Source organism: Nuphar pumila, chromosome 15 (assembly GCF_984573655.1).
Source record: "Nuphar pumila chromosome 15, dmNupPumi1.hap1.1, whole genome shotgun sequence".
NCBI lineage: Eukaryota > Viridiplantae > Streptophyta > Magnoliopsida > Nymphaeales > Nymphaeaceae > Nuphar > Nuphar pumila.
The window spans coordinates 70,136,207-70,153,314 of NC_143263.1; the positions used below are offsets into that span (position 1 = coordinate 70,136,207).

Below are 17,108 nucleotides of genomic sequence, written 5' to 3' on the forward strand. Positions count from 1 at the left end.
TAGAAATTCACCTCTTATTACTGATCAGTCGGTCAATAGTTGAGACAGTCAGGTAAATTTGAACTGCCTTAATGCAGAAACTGTTAGTTTTGCTCAGAAGATTGAAGCCAAATTTTTACTATTTCAGGTACTGGAAAGGCTTTCTTACATGATACAAGTGACGAATGGGTCCTATATTCAAACCTGATCCATTAATAGTGTTTGTGTTATCTGTTCATGTATTGTTGGTTAGCATCAAAATGATGGTTGGGCTCAGTGTTGCTCTCACCTAACCTGGAAGCGGGCCTGCCATACCTTTGTTTTAACCATGGTAACTTGTTTAATTAGTTAGTTAGCCTCTCTTTTGGTCGGATCTATGTCTAGTAGAGCCAATCATGCAGAGTTTGGTCCCGATTCGACCTGGGCCAACTGAGGGCTAGTAGAAGTGGATCCAGATTATTTCAGTCATATAAGTGTTCATCTTCATAAATATTATCAGCAAATGGCAAAATATGTTTGGCCTTATTTTTTTTTGAAAGAAAAATATCATAGATAGAAGGAGAAAAAACAATAGGCAGACCACACGATGAGATATCGTTTAGAGAGCCTCTAGGTACAAAGATACAGAGTTAGAGTAACTTATCAAAACAGAAACAAACAGCTTCCCCAACATCGATTGCCAATCCAGAATGGACATAGAGAAAACCACTTCCATTATCTTTAAGCAACATGACTCAAATACAAAATCAATTTTGTGATAACAAATGCAAGGACTTTGATGACAGTGAGGGGAAAAACAATAGGAGAAAATAAGCAAAATTCTGAAAACAATATTCTCTACGTGTTTAATGGATTATTAACAATATTTTGGTGCGTATGGGAAAATTTTACACGATAATAATGGTTAAAGCAGTATTTAATGGATTATTAACAAATTTTTGGTGCTTATGAGAAAACTTTACACTTGATAATAATGGTTAAAGCAGCAATAGAGTGATAACAATTTTTTTCTCTTTTAAAAAACAATGGCATTATATTTTGGTTCCTATGGTTTAAAGTGTGCATGCATGGACTGCATGACCAAAATAAAAAGGCTGCGACTCATACGTAATTGAGTCCCTAATTAACCTGACTGACTAGGCCGACTGACAAATTATGTTTCTTGGATATTTTTTGGCTTTCGGACCTTAGGAAGGTTTTGATATTAGAATTTTGAGAAAATAACTAATTGTCTAGGTCATGATTTTGATCTCTCTCCCTCTCTCTCTCAAAGCAGTTGTCCCCCCTCCCCTCCCCCTTCTTTATCTCTCAAAAGCAAATGTTGAGACAGTGAAACATTTGATTTCTCTCTCTCTCACTCTCTCTCTCTCTCTCTCTCATGCAAATGAAATCTAAAAGTTTGGATATAATAAGTAGTACGTAACTTTTTTGGCATATCACAAAGCCTACATTCCACATACTGCTAAGAAGTCCAAAAGGAATTTTAACTGCTCTCTCAGGCGCAATGAAATCTAAATGTTTGGATTGTGAAAAGTATCAACGTAACTTTTTAACATATAAGCAAAGCTGATAAGGTGTACCAATACTTGAACTTGCAAAGAGTAAGATGTTGCATCAGACGCGCGTGTGATCTGCGGTGCGCACGCAACTGTAAAAAAAAATCTTTAGTAGCGGTTGCGACCGCCGCTGAAGTTTTTGTGTGTGTCATTTTGCGTGATTGGACGCGCATGATTCGTCCCATCATGTTTGATGCGAGGGTTGACGTTACGCCCCTCTCTACTTCATTTTTTCTAAAAGGAAGTCCAAAAAACTGATGATTAATTTATACCCAAAAATTGGTGGAGAAAAAGAAAAAACTAAGAAACTATGTTTGGAGTGGTCAAAATTAATTAGGGTAAAAAAGAAAAGAAAAAAAGTCTTTTAATTGAAAACAAAAAAAAAATGTGAAAATGATGTTAGTTAAGGGAATAAATTAAGAACATTTATAAGATGAAAAATGAATTTAATAAAAAGATTTAAGAGTAGCAATATATATTTTTTTGAATGAAAAGAGTGGCGATATAATGTTGCATGAAATTTGCAAACATCGTCTCCGGAAACAGATCCAGTGTTTGGGGGCACCAAGTCCACATTTCACATATTACTAAGTAGGTCTAAGAACAATCATCTGCACTACATACATATTGGTGCAAGAACCTGACCTGCTCAGCAGCCATTGAAATTATGCAAGGGCCAAAACTCATCCATGCCCCACGCATTATCACTATTATCAGAATTGATGACAGATGAAAGTTCATCAAACTGAGGGAAGCACGCGGATGTGCTGGCTTCATACATAGAGTTTTGAGTGATGTTAGGGGGAGCCTGTGAACAAAACTCAGGCTGCATCCCTTGTATATCATGGCTGGAATTGCAATCGGAGACGGCCATAGCCGGCGAAGGATTGATGGGTTGGTTTTGGAAGCAGTTCTGCATTTGCTTTGAGTACTTTTGGATTTGAGTTCTCCAATAATTCTTTATCTCATTGTCTGTTCTTCCAGGTAAGTGCTTGGCTATCTTCGACCACCTACATAGAATTCATGATGCAGTGGGTGTTAATTATATTCTTGTGCATAAATGGCATATGAGTGCATGAGTTGGTGGTCTAAGAATGCACGTATACTTGCATGTGCATGACAAGCTGTACATTCGCAAAATATCAAGCTTCATAAAAAAAAAGCAAAATATCAAGGGAAGTTTCCCTTTGGAGACCTACCAGAGATCTCAGGTGGACCAATTCAGGTTAACCTTAGGTTAGTATGATAAAAGTTACTAAATTGACCCTCAAGAGACCACCTTTTGCCTGATAATCCAAAAACAATCTCATTTTTTCTGAGAAGCTGTATCAGGAAAACAAATTTTCACAGAAACTGTCAAATAAAAACCTTAGTTGTAGTAACTCAGGCTAACCTTCAGTTCTGTATTGTAAAATTAGTAAATACTCATATTACAAAAATAAAACAGACAAAACGTTTACATATCAAAGGTTAAAAATGATATTTTATATGCATCTAAACCATGAAATCAACTTCAGGCCTCTACTTGACAATTTCAGTAAAAAGTTGGGTTTTGAAATGTCTTTTTCTGCAAAAATGTGGGATTCCTTTTGAAATATGAAGCAAAAGGTCATGAATTGGCAGCTAATGGCCTGAGGAAATTATATTGGACTTGGTTAGTTACCAATAATATCCCATCTTCGTTAACCAGATATTCTTGCTAGCAGGGCCGTACCTGTGTTTTATGGGGCCTGAGGCGGAGGAAAAAAATGGCCCCCCTATTAATAGTAGGAGTTTTGGGGGCAGGGCCTCGAAATTTTTTGAGCCCCTATTAAAAATGAGCTCCCTAAAAATAGGCCCCCTATTAATAGTAGGAGTTCGGGGGCAGCGCTTCGGAATTTTTTTGAGCCCCTATTAATAGTAGGAGTTCGAGGGCAGCGCCTTCAATTTTTTTGGGGCCCCTATTGAAAATGGAATCCCTATTAAAAATGGGCCCCTAAATTTTTTTTTGGCCCAAGGGCCCTGAGGCCCAAGTCTCATTGGTCTCTTGACAGGTCCGGCTCTGCTTGCTAGCTAGCTGAACATATGACGTGTAGGTCATGTTGTTACCAATGGCAATATTGCCCATATAGCATAAATTGAAAGCTAAGGGCAATCTTCCTAAATTCTTTAAGGCATGATATGCATGTCTCCAATTTATGGTGCATGAAGATGATCGGTGGTGGTGATGAAAGGTGACAACTGATGATGGTAATGACATCATTGGCACAATAAGTTACATGATCGTCATCATAATAGTGTTAAATAAATTAGTTATCAGTCTGTGTTTTTTTTTAATAAACATATGATTCTTTTAAATAATAAAATTTTGGTGTTTTTACAGATGTGGATTTTTGAATCGCCAACAAATCATGCAAAAGTGTCGAATTCTAGCAATTCAAATTCCAATCTTCACTCAATGAAACATGTAAATCACGGGTTTGATCAAAACAAGTTGGAGCAATGAGATCTCAGGGCAGGTATGACTGTAGGGTTTAGGGATGACTAGATCCCGTTCCTTAAACTATCATCTATCAACAAAAGTCTGCCTAACGTTTCAGTGATTACATTTAGCTGCCTGCTTTTATGATTTATGTTTCAAAGATGCACTTGGTCCTAAAATCATTCAGTTAACCTTTGTATAGCGAAAGTGATTAATATGCCCTCGTTCTCGATTTGAGGCATAAGATGAATTATTCCCCAGAAAAAAGATAATAATGTTATTTAAAACTGAGGCAGTTTTGAAATGCATTCAAATAAAGCCTAGGTTGAACATGATAACCTAAACAATGGACAGCTTTTGTAAATAGCTGATAAGTTACATGGCTTTTTGTAAATTACTCGTTAAAAAACCTAGAAAGCTATGGAGGAAAAGCAATAAAGGGAGGAAGTCATGTGCAAAATATCTGTATAGGCCTGTTGATTGACAAGGAAAAAGGAAAGAGGAGTACATGTCTTAGTTGAGTAAAACAACCAAAATAAAGAATATAACAGTTTTTTGGACAAATCATGCTCTAGCACACCTGTTTCCCCACTTTGAGTGCAGTTGCCTTATCAAGAGCTGCTCTTCAGGTGTGATATTTCCACGTCTAATATCAGGCTTCAAGTAGTTCAACCATCTCAGCCTGCAACTTTTCCCTGTGCGCTTCAATCCTGTCACATAGAAGAAGAGTTAATCCTATCACCGAAACAGGGTCGCGATTAACGTGGCACACCTCGGCCCATAACGGGACATCTGAACCATAATGTTGGTTTCTCCTCGTTATCGAAAAAAAAATAGAATGGAAATAGAGTTTGTTTTTCTAGGCAAAGGAAAGGAAATTAAGGATACCTGCCAATCTTGCTAGGGAATTCCAGAGGCCTTCACCATGAGTGCTAACATAGTTGATAAGGATCATGTCTTCTTCCATGGTCCATGGCCCTTTCCTCATTTCATCTTGTTTATCCATTTGGACTTGATAAACACAAAGTGTTATGTTTGAGTGAATTTATAGAAGAGAGGTGTGGCGTTTAGAGAGAGAGAGAGAGAGAGAGAGAGAGAGAGAGAGAGAGAGAGAGAGAGAGAGAGAGAGAGGACTACGTACGCACCTTTATTCAATGTTGCTAGGTGTGGCTTTGGGGTCACATTCAGCTCCCTCACTATGAGGATGGATCAGGTCATATCATATATAACTGATTATCGTTTATATTCAATCCTTACCCTACATCTCACTCGTGAAACTGTGACAATGGGTCCTTGCATGCACATCTACATCAGGTGAGATATGCGGTGGGGATTGAATATAACTAACGTGTTGGTTATATATAATATGACCTGACCTTCCCTCCCTCATCTTCAATATACAAACTTCTGTGGAGCTTACTTGGGTAGCCAAAAGATTGGCACTTACATTGGCATATTAGGAAAAAGATAAAAAGAAAAAAGATATTAAGATAAAGTAAGCTGAATAATTGATAGGGAATAAAAAGTGGGTGCAAAAGCAATGTGTGAAACGCCAATTGAGAAGCGACTTTCAAAATCAAATTCTTTTAATATGAAAGGGTGCAATTTTAAATATCAGCAAAAGTTTTTTTTTTTATAGAAGAATGAAAGAATACTATTAACAGAAACCAGAGAAGACGAAGAGATTCCGTCGATGATATAGAGAATTTACATCGGAATGGTAGCCATTGAGACTACACTAGCAAAAGGGCCAAAGAGGGAGGGCCCTAACCGAGAGATGTCTTCCGAGCTCCAAACCGCATGAGCAGCATAAAACCTGTGTGACTGGACAGCGTGTGTGGCGCTGTGGGCACCCAGCTGCTTGTCATTGAATAACCCGTTGTTGCGCTCTCTACATATTTCCCACCAAGCTAAAATCAGCCAACATCGTCAAGCCCATCTCCACTTGGCGCTGTGGGAGATTGATATTGGTTTTTTTTTGAAAGAAGTGGGAGATCGATATTGTTGCGCTCTCTTCATTTCATTTCATTATAGATTGAAAGAATTACATCAAATTACATGGTTCGAGTGACTTGGGATCACTCGTACTGTGAATAAGAAGGAAAAAAAAACAGGTGCTACAGTTGTGGGGTAGACGAGCCAGGCCATTTAAAGCGTAGCCTGATAATGAGTTCGCGCCAGGCAGCTTTGGCGACTACAACTGAGTGCAGAGATTTGTCTTCATGAATTTGCCCATTTAGTTGGAGCCATAGAAAGCGCCAGAGGATGAGGACTGAATAGTGCCAAGCAAAGATGCATTTTGGCCCCCAATGCTGTACATTTGAGGCAATTAAAAGTGCCCTTAGATCATGTACCCTGTTTCAATGGGGAGCAAGAGTGTGCCAAATGAATCTGAACCATTCCTTCGCATAGGCACACTCCCAAAATAAGTGCAGCGTTGACTCCATGCAGTGGCACAAAACACATCTACTAGGCAAGTTAAACCCATGCCTTTTGAGCACTTCATCCGTCAACAATTTATGCCTGATCCCAAAGTGCCTTAGTTGGCAGCCATTACACTATTGCTGGTCCAAGCATATGATAACAAGAGCTGGTGGTAAAGGTGCCATCCAATGAATGATTCCAGTAAGGGTCGTCGGGTGCATCTGGGAGGATGATTTGGGATTGGTCCTTCATTAGGTTCATCCATTGTTCAAACACATGTTGTGATGGGTGGCAACAAAGCTGGATTTCTCACCCAAAGGCTTGGTTCCATATAGAGGCGATGATTTTTTTTTGCCTCTTGCAGCCTAATATAAGGCCGGGTACACGTCGTTAAAATAACCCTCCATTAGCCAAGCATCTTTTCAAAACCTTGTGTCTGAGCCGGCACCAATTTTGATGTGGAGTGCTTCAACAAAGAAAGTTAGTACTCTCACCCAACCCTTTCATATCGAAGCAGTTCCCCCCCACTCCCCCCCCCGAAGACAACCGTTAGCTACATCTCGTGTTCGGGGGCCCCAATGAGCGCCACATATAAGAGCTCATGGAACTCGTATCCCCGTGTGTGTTTGCATCACTTAGCATCAGAATCTGGTGCGGTTGCAAAGACTTAAGTACCATTTCTTGCTATGCTTGCCATGAAATGATGGTTCGAGAAAAGGATAAAAATGCCCTTCATCTAGAAAAATGAAGCATTGGTTTGAGAAAAGGACAAAAATGCCCTCCATCTAGAAAAAGCGAAACGCTGGTTCAAGAAAAAGACCAAATTGTCCTCGATCCAGAAAAAGGAGGATGATCTTAACTCTTAAAATAGTCCAAACGTTCCAGTTTCGCCCGAAACAGTAAACTTTTGCAACTTCTACTGTAACTGGAGCTCACTTTGACGATGCACTCTTTGCTGCTGTCTGTTGCCACCGAACCCTTCTTTGCCATCCTCTGCTGCCATCGGCCCCTCCTGCCATTGACCCCTCCTTTGACATCGTATGCTGCCGTCGGAGCAACCTATGCCTTCGTCTGCTGCCGCCGGAGCACCCTTTGACGTCGTCTACTGCCGCCAGAGCATCCTTTGCCGTCGTCTACGCAGTGACAACATTGTTGCCACCATCGGTTGCGTCTCCCTTCTAGGTGTTTCTCCTCCATTGTCGGATTACCAAAACTCCTATCATTTCAGTGAGTTTCATGTAAGGTTTCGTTATGCAAACAAATCGATTTATAAATCTTACAACTGGGTGACCGTCTTCATGCTAAATAACACATATTTTCATATTGAAATAAATCGATTTATACCTATCCATCTTCTGGGCATCGAAAAATAGTTAGCACGATTTGTTCTTATGAAGGCCAAACATTTTAACGATATGTACTTATGAAGGCTATTTTTCTACAACGATTTATACGTTTGAAGCATGAACTCTTTATATGTTTGAAGCAGTAACAATTTAATGAAACTACCACGATTTGTACTTAATTTTGATAAATTGTACAACAATGTATACGTATGAAGCCAAATGTTACAACGATATGTACAAAGGTTGGATTTATATAATGATTTATAAGTTTGAAGCAACAACTATTTATATATTTAAAGCACTAGCGATGTATATTTATGAAATTACCTCAATTTGTACTTAAGTTTGCTAAATCTTACAATAATGTTTACTTATAAAGCCAAATTTTGCGATGATTTGTAATGTTGGTGATTGTTTAACGAATGGGATAATTTGTATTATTATATACTTGGAAAGACGGTTGTAAAGTATAATGATGCGGTTAAATTTATGTGTTGTCTGTTGCCACCGAACCCTTCTTTGCCATCCTCTGCTGCCATCGGCCCCTCCTGCCATTGACCCCTCCTTTGACATCGTATGCTGCCGTCGGAGCAACCTATGCCTTCGTCTGCTGCCGCCGGAGCACCCTTTGACGTCGTCTACTGCCGCCAGAGCATCCTTTGCCGTCGTCTACGCAGTGACAACATTGTTGCCACCATCGGTTGCGTCTCCCTTCTAGGTGTTTCTCCTCCATTGTCGGATTACCAAAACTCCTATCATTTCAGTGAGTTTCATGTAAGGTTTCGTTATGCAAACAAATCGATTTATAAATCTTACAACTGGGTGACCGTCTTCATGCTAAATAACACATATTTTCATATTGAAATAAATCGATTTATACCTATCCATCTTCTGGGCATCGAAAAATAGTTAGCACGATTTGTTCTTATGAAGGCCAAACATTTTAACGATAGGTACTTATGAAGGCTATTTTTCTACAACGATTTGTACGTTTCAAGCATGAACGCTTTATATGTTTGAAGCAGTAACAATTTAATGAAACTACCACGATTTGTACTTAATTTTGATAAATTGTACAACAATGTATACGTATGAAGCCAAATGTTACAACGATATGCACAAAGGTTGGATTTATATAATGGTTTATAAGTTTGAAGCAGCAACTATTTATATATTTAAAGCACTAGCGATGTATATTTATGAAATTACCTCAATTTGTACTTAAGTTTGCTAAATCTTACAATGATGTTTACTTATAAAGCCAAATTTTGCGATGATTTGTAATGTTGGTGATTGTTTAACGAATGGGATAATTTGTATTATTATATACTTGGAAAGACGGTTGTAAAGTATAATGATGCGGTTAAATTTATGTGTTGTGCAGGTTAGAAATATCTACAACTCGTCAGACAAGAAACAACCCTTCGTTCTATGGGATAAATATTAGAGAAGTTATCCGCCAGTCCTATCTATATGAGCGTTATGAAAGGTACCAAAATATAATAAAGATTGAGAATAATAAAGACAAGGAGAAAGCATTGGAATTGTATTATGCGGAGGATTATCCATCAGATATTGAGGCTGAAGACCAAAGGAAGAATAAAGAACTAAAGATGATGAAGAAAAAGGATGACAAAGAGAAGGAAAAGCAAAGAAAGAAGGAGGAGGAGAACGAAAAGCAAAGGCAAAGGAAGAAGGCGAAGGGGAGGGAAAGGTAAAGGAAGAAGAAGGAAGAGGAAAATGAAAGGCAAAAAAAGAATGAAGAGGAGGAGGAGGAGGAGAAGAGGAAAAGGCAAAAAAAGAATGAGGAGGAGGAGAGGGAAAGGCAATTGAAGAAGAAGGAGGAAGAGAAGAAAAGGCAATTGATGAAGCAAAAATATTTTGAAAAGCAAAGGAGGATAAGGCAAATGAAGAAGGAGGCGGAGGAGAGGGAAATGCAAAAAAAGAATAAGGAGGAGGAGAAGAGGGAAAGATAATTGAAGAAGAAGGAGGAAGAAGAGAAGGAAAGGCAAATGATAAAAATGGAAGATGAAAGGAAAAGGAAGAAGCATCAGGATGAGGAAGAGAAAGAAAGGAAAATGAAGGAGAAGGAAGACGAGGAAGAAAATGAAAGACAAAGGAAGGAGAAGAAGGACGAAGAAGAGAATGAAAGGCAAAGGAAGAAGAAAGAGGACAAGGAAGAGAAGGAAAGAGGAAGGAAGAAACAAGAGGAGGAAGAGAAGGAAAGGGAAAGAAAAAAGCAGGAAGACGAAGAGAAGGAAAGGAAAAAGAAAAAGCAAGAGGAGGAAGAGAATGAAAGAAAAAGGAAGGAAGAAGTAAAGAAGGAGAAGGAGGATGAGGAAGAGAAGGAAAGGCAAAAGAATGAGAAGGAGGATGAGAAAGAAAAGGAAAGAGAAAGGAAGAAGCAGGAGGAGGAAGAGAAGGTAAGGGAAAAGAAAAAAACAAGAGGAGGAAGAGAAGGAAAGAGAAATGAAGAAAGAAATTGAAAAGCAGAGGAGGGAGGCGATGAAGCGAAGGATGAAAGAAGTAGAAAAGTAGTGTGATGTGGCAGAGCAACAAGAAAGGCAGATGATGGAGGGAGGGAATGAAGAAGGGAAAATTATGACCAAGGTACGTAAATTGATCTTGTCTGTCATGATTTATTGTGATAGGTATTACTGTGATAGCGATTACTATGCATAGCGATTATTGTGATAGCGATTCATGTATAACGATTAATGTGATAGCGATTACTGTGAATGATTTACTATAATAGGTATTACTTTGTATAGCGATTACTCTATCGATTACTATGTATAGCAATTACTATGTATAACGATTACTGTATTAGCGATTACTGTGATAGTGTGTGTGCAACGATTATTATTTATAGCGATTACTGTTTACAGCTAGGTGTATAAGTACAAATAGGACCAATTTACAATTGATACGAATAATATGCTATTTTGTGTTACAAGGAGGTCAAAAGAGAAGTAAAGCACCAGGTGAAAAGCTCGGAGGGCGATGTCAATGGCCTGTAGTTCTGTCGTGGTATGATCAACTGAGTGCATATCGAAAGGATCGATTACGAAATATGCACTTCGGTGGCCTTCTAGACCAGCATTATTTTGAAACGTGCTGGAACACCATGACCCACTTGGTAAATAAGTAGAATCATTAGATGAACATATTCCACTTTGATTCTTTTGAGATCACCATGACCCTATAAGATGTAGCGCAGATTATTGGTCTTAAGTGCCATGGCAGTTCTGTCCTATTATGAGATTCAAACTATAATGCAAGGGAAAAGTGCACAACCCTTCTAGGAATGTCGATGGATGACTAGAGTCAATATATTTCTGGTGGAAGCAATTTCACATCGATGAAAGTTTCTTCTTTCTGTAATAAATGGAAAGGTCGGTCCGCTACATGTGCATCTGAAAGAGCTGACCAAGAGTTGCGTGACTTCCTTCTTTATTTTTTTGGTCTTACTTTATTTTCTGATTGTTCTTGTTCGAGAATAAGTTACTTGTGGCTGCAGTACCTGAAAGACTTAGACGAAGTCGACAACTATGCATGGGGTGCTGCTATGCTCTCACAATTGTACAGTCAACTTTACTGTGCGAGTAAGGGTACAAAAATTGTTGAGGGGTTTTAGCCATTTGTTCAGGTATTTGTTTATTACATATTTAGTACTTGTAGACTAACCTCGTTGAAGGTTGTAGTGTTACTAATATATTGTTTTTGTAGGCCTGAGTGTGGGAGCATATTGTTGCATTGCGTCCTGAGTGTGGCCGTGCGATTTGTGTTTTTTCAAAGATCGGTCGATGGGCTAGACTAAATGTCAAGGAGGATAATGCTAAGTTCATTTTAGATGGGCTGCAACTAAATGAGGTAAATGGTTTAAAATAGTTTATAATTGGTTCAGTATTTATCATTTAGTAGTATAAATCATTGAAATGTTTAGCATTCTTAAGTAATCATCGCTGGAGGATTTTGTCTTTGTTAGTACAAATCTTTATCGCTTTAGCATTTATCTTTTAGTACTGTAAATCATAGTAATTTTTTGTATTCTTATTGTAATATATTTAGCATTCATTATTATAAATAATTTTAATATTTAGCATTCATTAACACGAATAATTGTCTATACCTAAACCATAATCTCCAATATAAGGTTGTGTGGAGACCTTATGGAGATGGGGAGGATGAGAACCAAGAGCTTGTTGCTAAGGGTGCGAGACTGTTTGACCGCGATATTTGGCTGTTTAGCAATTATGAAGCCGAGTTGCAGCATGGTAGTCGAGTTTTCCTATAATCTGGATTGGGACAGTCTATCCCAAAGAAGCCTATGAAAGTGAGCAGGAAGATGAATAGTGGTGGGGCCAAGAACATGATTTGGCACGAACGCTACAGGGAACAATTGGATAGCTGAAACAAAGGAGGTGTCCGTGCCATAGCATATGATTATAAAGAACGACAATATGATCCCGACCATTTCTAAAAATATTAGGAACCCATGTATCAAAATCTGGAGATTGGGAATATTGGAAACCCATGTCTCCCTTCTGTCCCCCATCATGTCGCATCCTAGCATAGAAAACCCGTCCATCATCTTCTTTCGGCTACAACAACGATTACCTCAGTAATAGTACACGATGAGGAGCGAACAAAGCTCATAAAAGAGAATGTAGTCTCTGACACAAGGTTCCAGATGTTGGAGAGGAAGAATAAGGACTTACGGAAGGAGGTGAGCAATTTGGGGAGACAAATACAGTTACTGATAGAGATGATGACCAATGTTTATAATAACATCGAGGAAACCAAGAGGCCGCCGAGGATAGAGAGTCCACCAAGAAAAAGAAAGATACGATTTGTATGTCATAGTCGATATGAGTCGTCAAGTGCCACTGAATAAACGATAACGATTCTTTTTATCCAGATAATTATTTGTTGTAATTCTATAATTATTTTTTATAACGTGACATTTTTTAATTGTTTAATTCTTTTTTTAATATTTGTAACACACAAGTGCCACTGAACAGATCGTTGTAATGTTTGGCCTTCATAAATAAAAGTGATCACATTTATTTTTTATAAGAGACCACGATTGGCTTGCAATCAATTATATATAAGAGATCATGATTTGTTTTTTAGAGAAGGTGTTCTATCACGATCTGTACAACCATCCCACTTAAACCCATCAAATAATCGAGCCAAATCTGTTTGAATATCCTATTGCGATTTTCCTTCACGAGCCTTGTCCTAGGAAACGATACCTTCCATCGCGATTTACACAATGACATTCGAAAATGGCAGAAAATAAAAAATAAACAAATCAACATGATGTTTAGACTTAGTAAAGAACAAATCAAGTTAACTTGACTGATACAAACATCATTGTGTATATCGCTCTAGGCGTGGGAGCATAGTAAAGAAAAAATTGTTGAAGGTTATAGTCTTACTAATATATTGATTTTGTAGACCTGGGTGTGGGAGCATATTGTGGCTTCACGACATAAGTTTGACCCTGTGATTTGTGGTTTTTCAAAGATCGACTGGTGGTCTAGAATTAATGTAAAGCAAGATAATGCTACAGTTATTTTAGATGGTCTACAATTAAATGGCGTAAATGGTTTAAAATCGTTTACAATCGTTTCAACATTTATTATACAATAGTATAAATCGTTGAAATGTCTAACATTCTTAAGTAATCATCGCTGCAGGATTTTATCTTTATTCGTACAAATCGTTATCGCTTTAGCATTTATCTTTCAGTACTATAAATCATTGTAATCGTTTTCATTCGTAAGTAATAATCGTTGCAGGATTTTGTATTCCTTAGTACTAATTGTTATCGCTTACGCTTATAACTTTCAGTACTATAAAACATAGTACTCATTTACATTCTTAAGTAATGATCTTTGCAGGATTTTGTATTCCTTAGTACATATCGTTATGCCTTTAACATTTAACTTTTAGTACTGTAAATCCTTGTAATCGTTTGCATTCATAAGTAATGATCGTTGCAGGATTTTGTATTCCTTAGTACAAATCGTTATCGCTTAATCATTTAACTTTCAGTACTGTAAATCATAGTACTCGTTTGCATTCATAAGTAATGTTCTTTGCAAGATTTTGTATTCCTTAGTACATATCGTTATGCCTTTAGCATTTAACTTTCAGTACTGTAAATCATTATAATCGTTTGCATTCATAAGTAATGATTGTTGCAGGATTTCCTTAGTACATATCGTTATCACTTTGGAATTTAACTTTCATTAGTGTAAGTCATTGTAATCGTTTGCATTCTTAGTAATAGTCGTAAGATATTTAACACTCATTATAAATAATTTGAACGATACATTACAACCACATTCATTTACATGAGTATTTAGTTACAATACATCATGACCAATGGTTTGGCTTAGATATAATACATGACCATCATCATCATCAAAGAAAATGTACATCATCATCAACATCAACCCACGTCCAAATAGTGATGTGCTTCGAAACAGACATCATCAACATCATCATCAGCATCAGCATCAACACTTTCAGTTTACTCAGTGGCCTTCGCTAGTCACTGGGAACGAATGAAAGCAAATCTATCTACCAATGGCGGTTTTTATCTGTTTGCAAGTTTTTTTATACGATATATATTGGCAACAGATAAAGGTATGGATCCCAATAGGTAGAGAAGATGCAGCCCGCACGACTAGCATATTTGTCACGAAGTATATCAAAGATTAGGCAGATATTTTTTCAACTAAAAAGTATGTTTGCGAACGATTGAGAGTCTGACAGTAGGAATAGATCAAATAGATGGTCATCAACACCCACTTGTCTATCATGCAGAACATCTGTGCTTGCTCCGGTATGGCGGCAAAGATTAAGGACGATTATGGTCATTATATACTGCGTAAGCTTCGATATACTTCACGACAAATACGACACAGTCGTATGTATCATGAATATATTAATGTATCCACAAAAGATAATTACTATAATCATCATCAAAGATTATACAAATCTTTTCTTACGGTGTGAAACAACTAGGTTATCAGCATCAAACACCATCCATCAAGCAAAGGTAGAATGAATACAGAAGAACAAAGAAGAAAGAAAAATACAAGCAAAAAGAAGAAAGAAAAGTAGAAGAAGAAGATGAAGTCGTAAGAGAAAGAAGAAGAAGAAGAAGAAGAAGAAGAAGAAGAAGAAGAAGAAGAAGAAGAAGAAGAAGAAGTTACTCTACCGTAGAAAAGAAAGAGGAAGAGAGGTTAAATAGATTAGGGTTTTAAACCTGAAAAACGGGTCGGGTCCGGTCACTCCCCCACCTAAATCCATCACATAAATCGAGATGTTGTTCAGACTACAAATCTAGGTAACTTAATAAATACAAATCTAGGTAACTTAATAAATACAAATTGACTTACAACCATAATACTTTAAGTTTTATAATTTAACAATATTTGTTCTATCGCGATTTGCAGTTACGAGCTTTGTCAATATGAATGATATGTCCTATCGCGATTTACACAATGACTGATTCATAAATGGCAAAAAAGAAAATAATAAATATATCGACACGATATTTAGACTGATACGTCATATCGCGTTGACTAGTTTTGTAAAAGGCAACTGAAATGATGTTTTTTTATTTAATTAATGAGCAATGTAATTAATTTGCGTGCGGTTTTTGAAAATAGATGGTAGGTGAAATGACATTTTCTTTATATATGAATGACACATCGCACAAGTTCATGAGGGTGTCAATTTGCTTTGCTTTGTGATTAAGGAACAGACGAACTGGCGATTTCTTTAGAATGACGTGTTTGTGAAACGAACATATAACTTGCTTCATTGTGAAGAGGGTATCGATATTGAGAAAGGAGATGATGAAAACTACAAGGCCAACGATGTCGATGAAGAAGATAAGGACAACTACACAACCAGCGATGGCGATGAAGGAGATGACCACAGCTACACAACCAACAATGGTGATTCAAGCATATATTTTCTAAACCTCGTGACTAGTTTCTGCAATATTTGCTTCTTATATGGCGTATATTCGATTTGTGTTGTGTATTGTAGAAAACAATTTCAATGTTAAATACTGAATATTATGCTCATGTCAGTGGAACATCCACAAAAAAAAAGGTGTGCGAAAATGCTGCAAAGAGCTCCAAGAGAACATCAATCAGATGCAAGATGAATTTGCAGAAGAGAACACTATCAGTAATTTTGTACGTATGAACCCACTATCAATTATATATTTACGTATGCCTTGGGTATGTATGTTAACAAGTTCATATTTGTTGCAAACAGACTATATCCGATTTTGTCATGTATATTAAAAGCAACGCAACAAGCAATACTAGACGCATCATCATCCCTTATTTTATGGTATATCGGTACTCTTATTTGTATATTTTATTTTATGATTTACTGTTGTTGCTTCGTGTTTTAGCCCAACTATTATCACTCTTTCGTTCAACAGACGTACGTCCACCAAAAGCCATACACCATTGGATTTCAAGATACACTACCGTGCTGGGGTAACGATGATCACTGCAGAGATTTTTGGTCAAGTGAAAAGGTAAGTGAACAAACCTCTTGTCCAAGGTTTAGGCCTAACATTCCTAACATAATTTGTCTATCGATTTCTAATATATTGTATCGATTCACAGATATTGATTCCTACACTCTGGCAAACTGCTGAGCATTGGGTCTTATACATGATGGATTTACGGGAAACATAACTATGGTGCTACAACTCATTAGACTTTCACACTGATGTACAACATGACATTATGCATTTGGTAGGTTTCTGTCTATAAGTGTATCATATCTTTTATGGTGGCCCAGATTTTACAATATTCTGCATTAACCACAAGAGGGATTCCTAAAAGACGTTTTGGGTATCGACATTGACGAGTGGAGCTTGCTTTATGCTGACCATGCTCCTTTATAAAGTAATGGCGTTGATTATGGCGTATTCGTAATGAAGTATATTAAAGCAATATACAACAGACAAGAACCTGGTTTAGACGCTGTATGCTCTGTATTATTCTCTGTTATTAGGGACTCAATTTATATATTGGTTTCACATTACATTTTTGTTGTAGAATGATATACCAGGATTCTACAATGAACTACGCCAAAAATTGACTGAGTTTCTAAATGTGGAAGAGAAAAAGAATCAGTCGACAAGAGTACTTACAAGGCAACGAATGATGCGACCCCCCTAGGATTAATATGATGTATAGAGATTACTAACAGATTTTATAGACTGTGTATACCAAATTTTGTATACAAATTTTGTATACAAATTTTGTAAGACTGTATACAAATTATGTA

The 17,108-nt window shown here is 37.3% G+C and overlaps 1 protein-coding gene across 1 annotated transcript; it reads right to left on the reverse strand.

The window, feature by feature from the left end:
- Positions 1-2,184: 2,184 nt before the first annotated feature.
- On the reverse strand, positions 2,185-5,002 carry LOC149815556 (MYB-like transcription factor EOBI). The gene is made up of 3 exons (XM_089990569.1): positions 4,885-5,002; positions 4,577-4,706; positions 2,185-2,545 (listed from the first exon to the last, which is right to left on the reverse strand). Exons 1-3 carry the CDS (start codon positions 5,000-5,002, stop codon positions 2,185-2,187), a joined length of 609 nt encoding a protein of 202 aa, XP_089846695.1.
- Between the last annotated feature and the right edge of the window lie 12,106 nt (positions 5,003-17,108).

What these genes read in the sequence shown, in the direction of transcription:
- LOC149815556 (XM_089990569.1), bottom strand. Translation starts at nt 5,002, where the DNA reads ATGGATAAACAAGATGAAATGAGGAAAGGGCCATGGACCATGGAAGAA. An exon ending in TTCCCTAGCAAGATTGGCAG is followed by an intron (nt 4,707 to 4,884) that starts GTATCCTTAATT and finishes TCTATGTGACAG; the next exon opens with GATTGAAGCGCACAGGGAAA. An exon ending in CACTCAAAGTGGGGAAACAG is followed by an intron (nt 2,546 to 4,576) that starts GTGTGCTAGAGC and finishes AATTCTATGTAG; the next exon opens with GTGGTCGAAGATAGCCAAGC.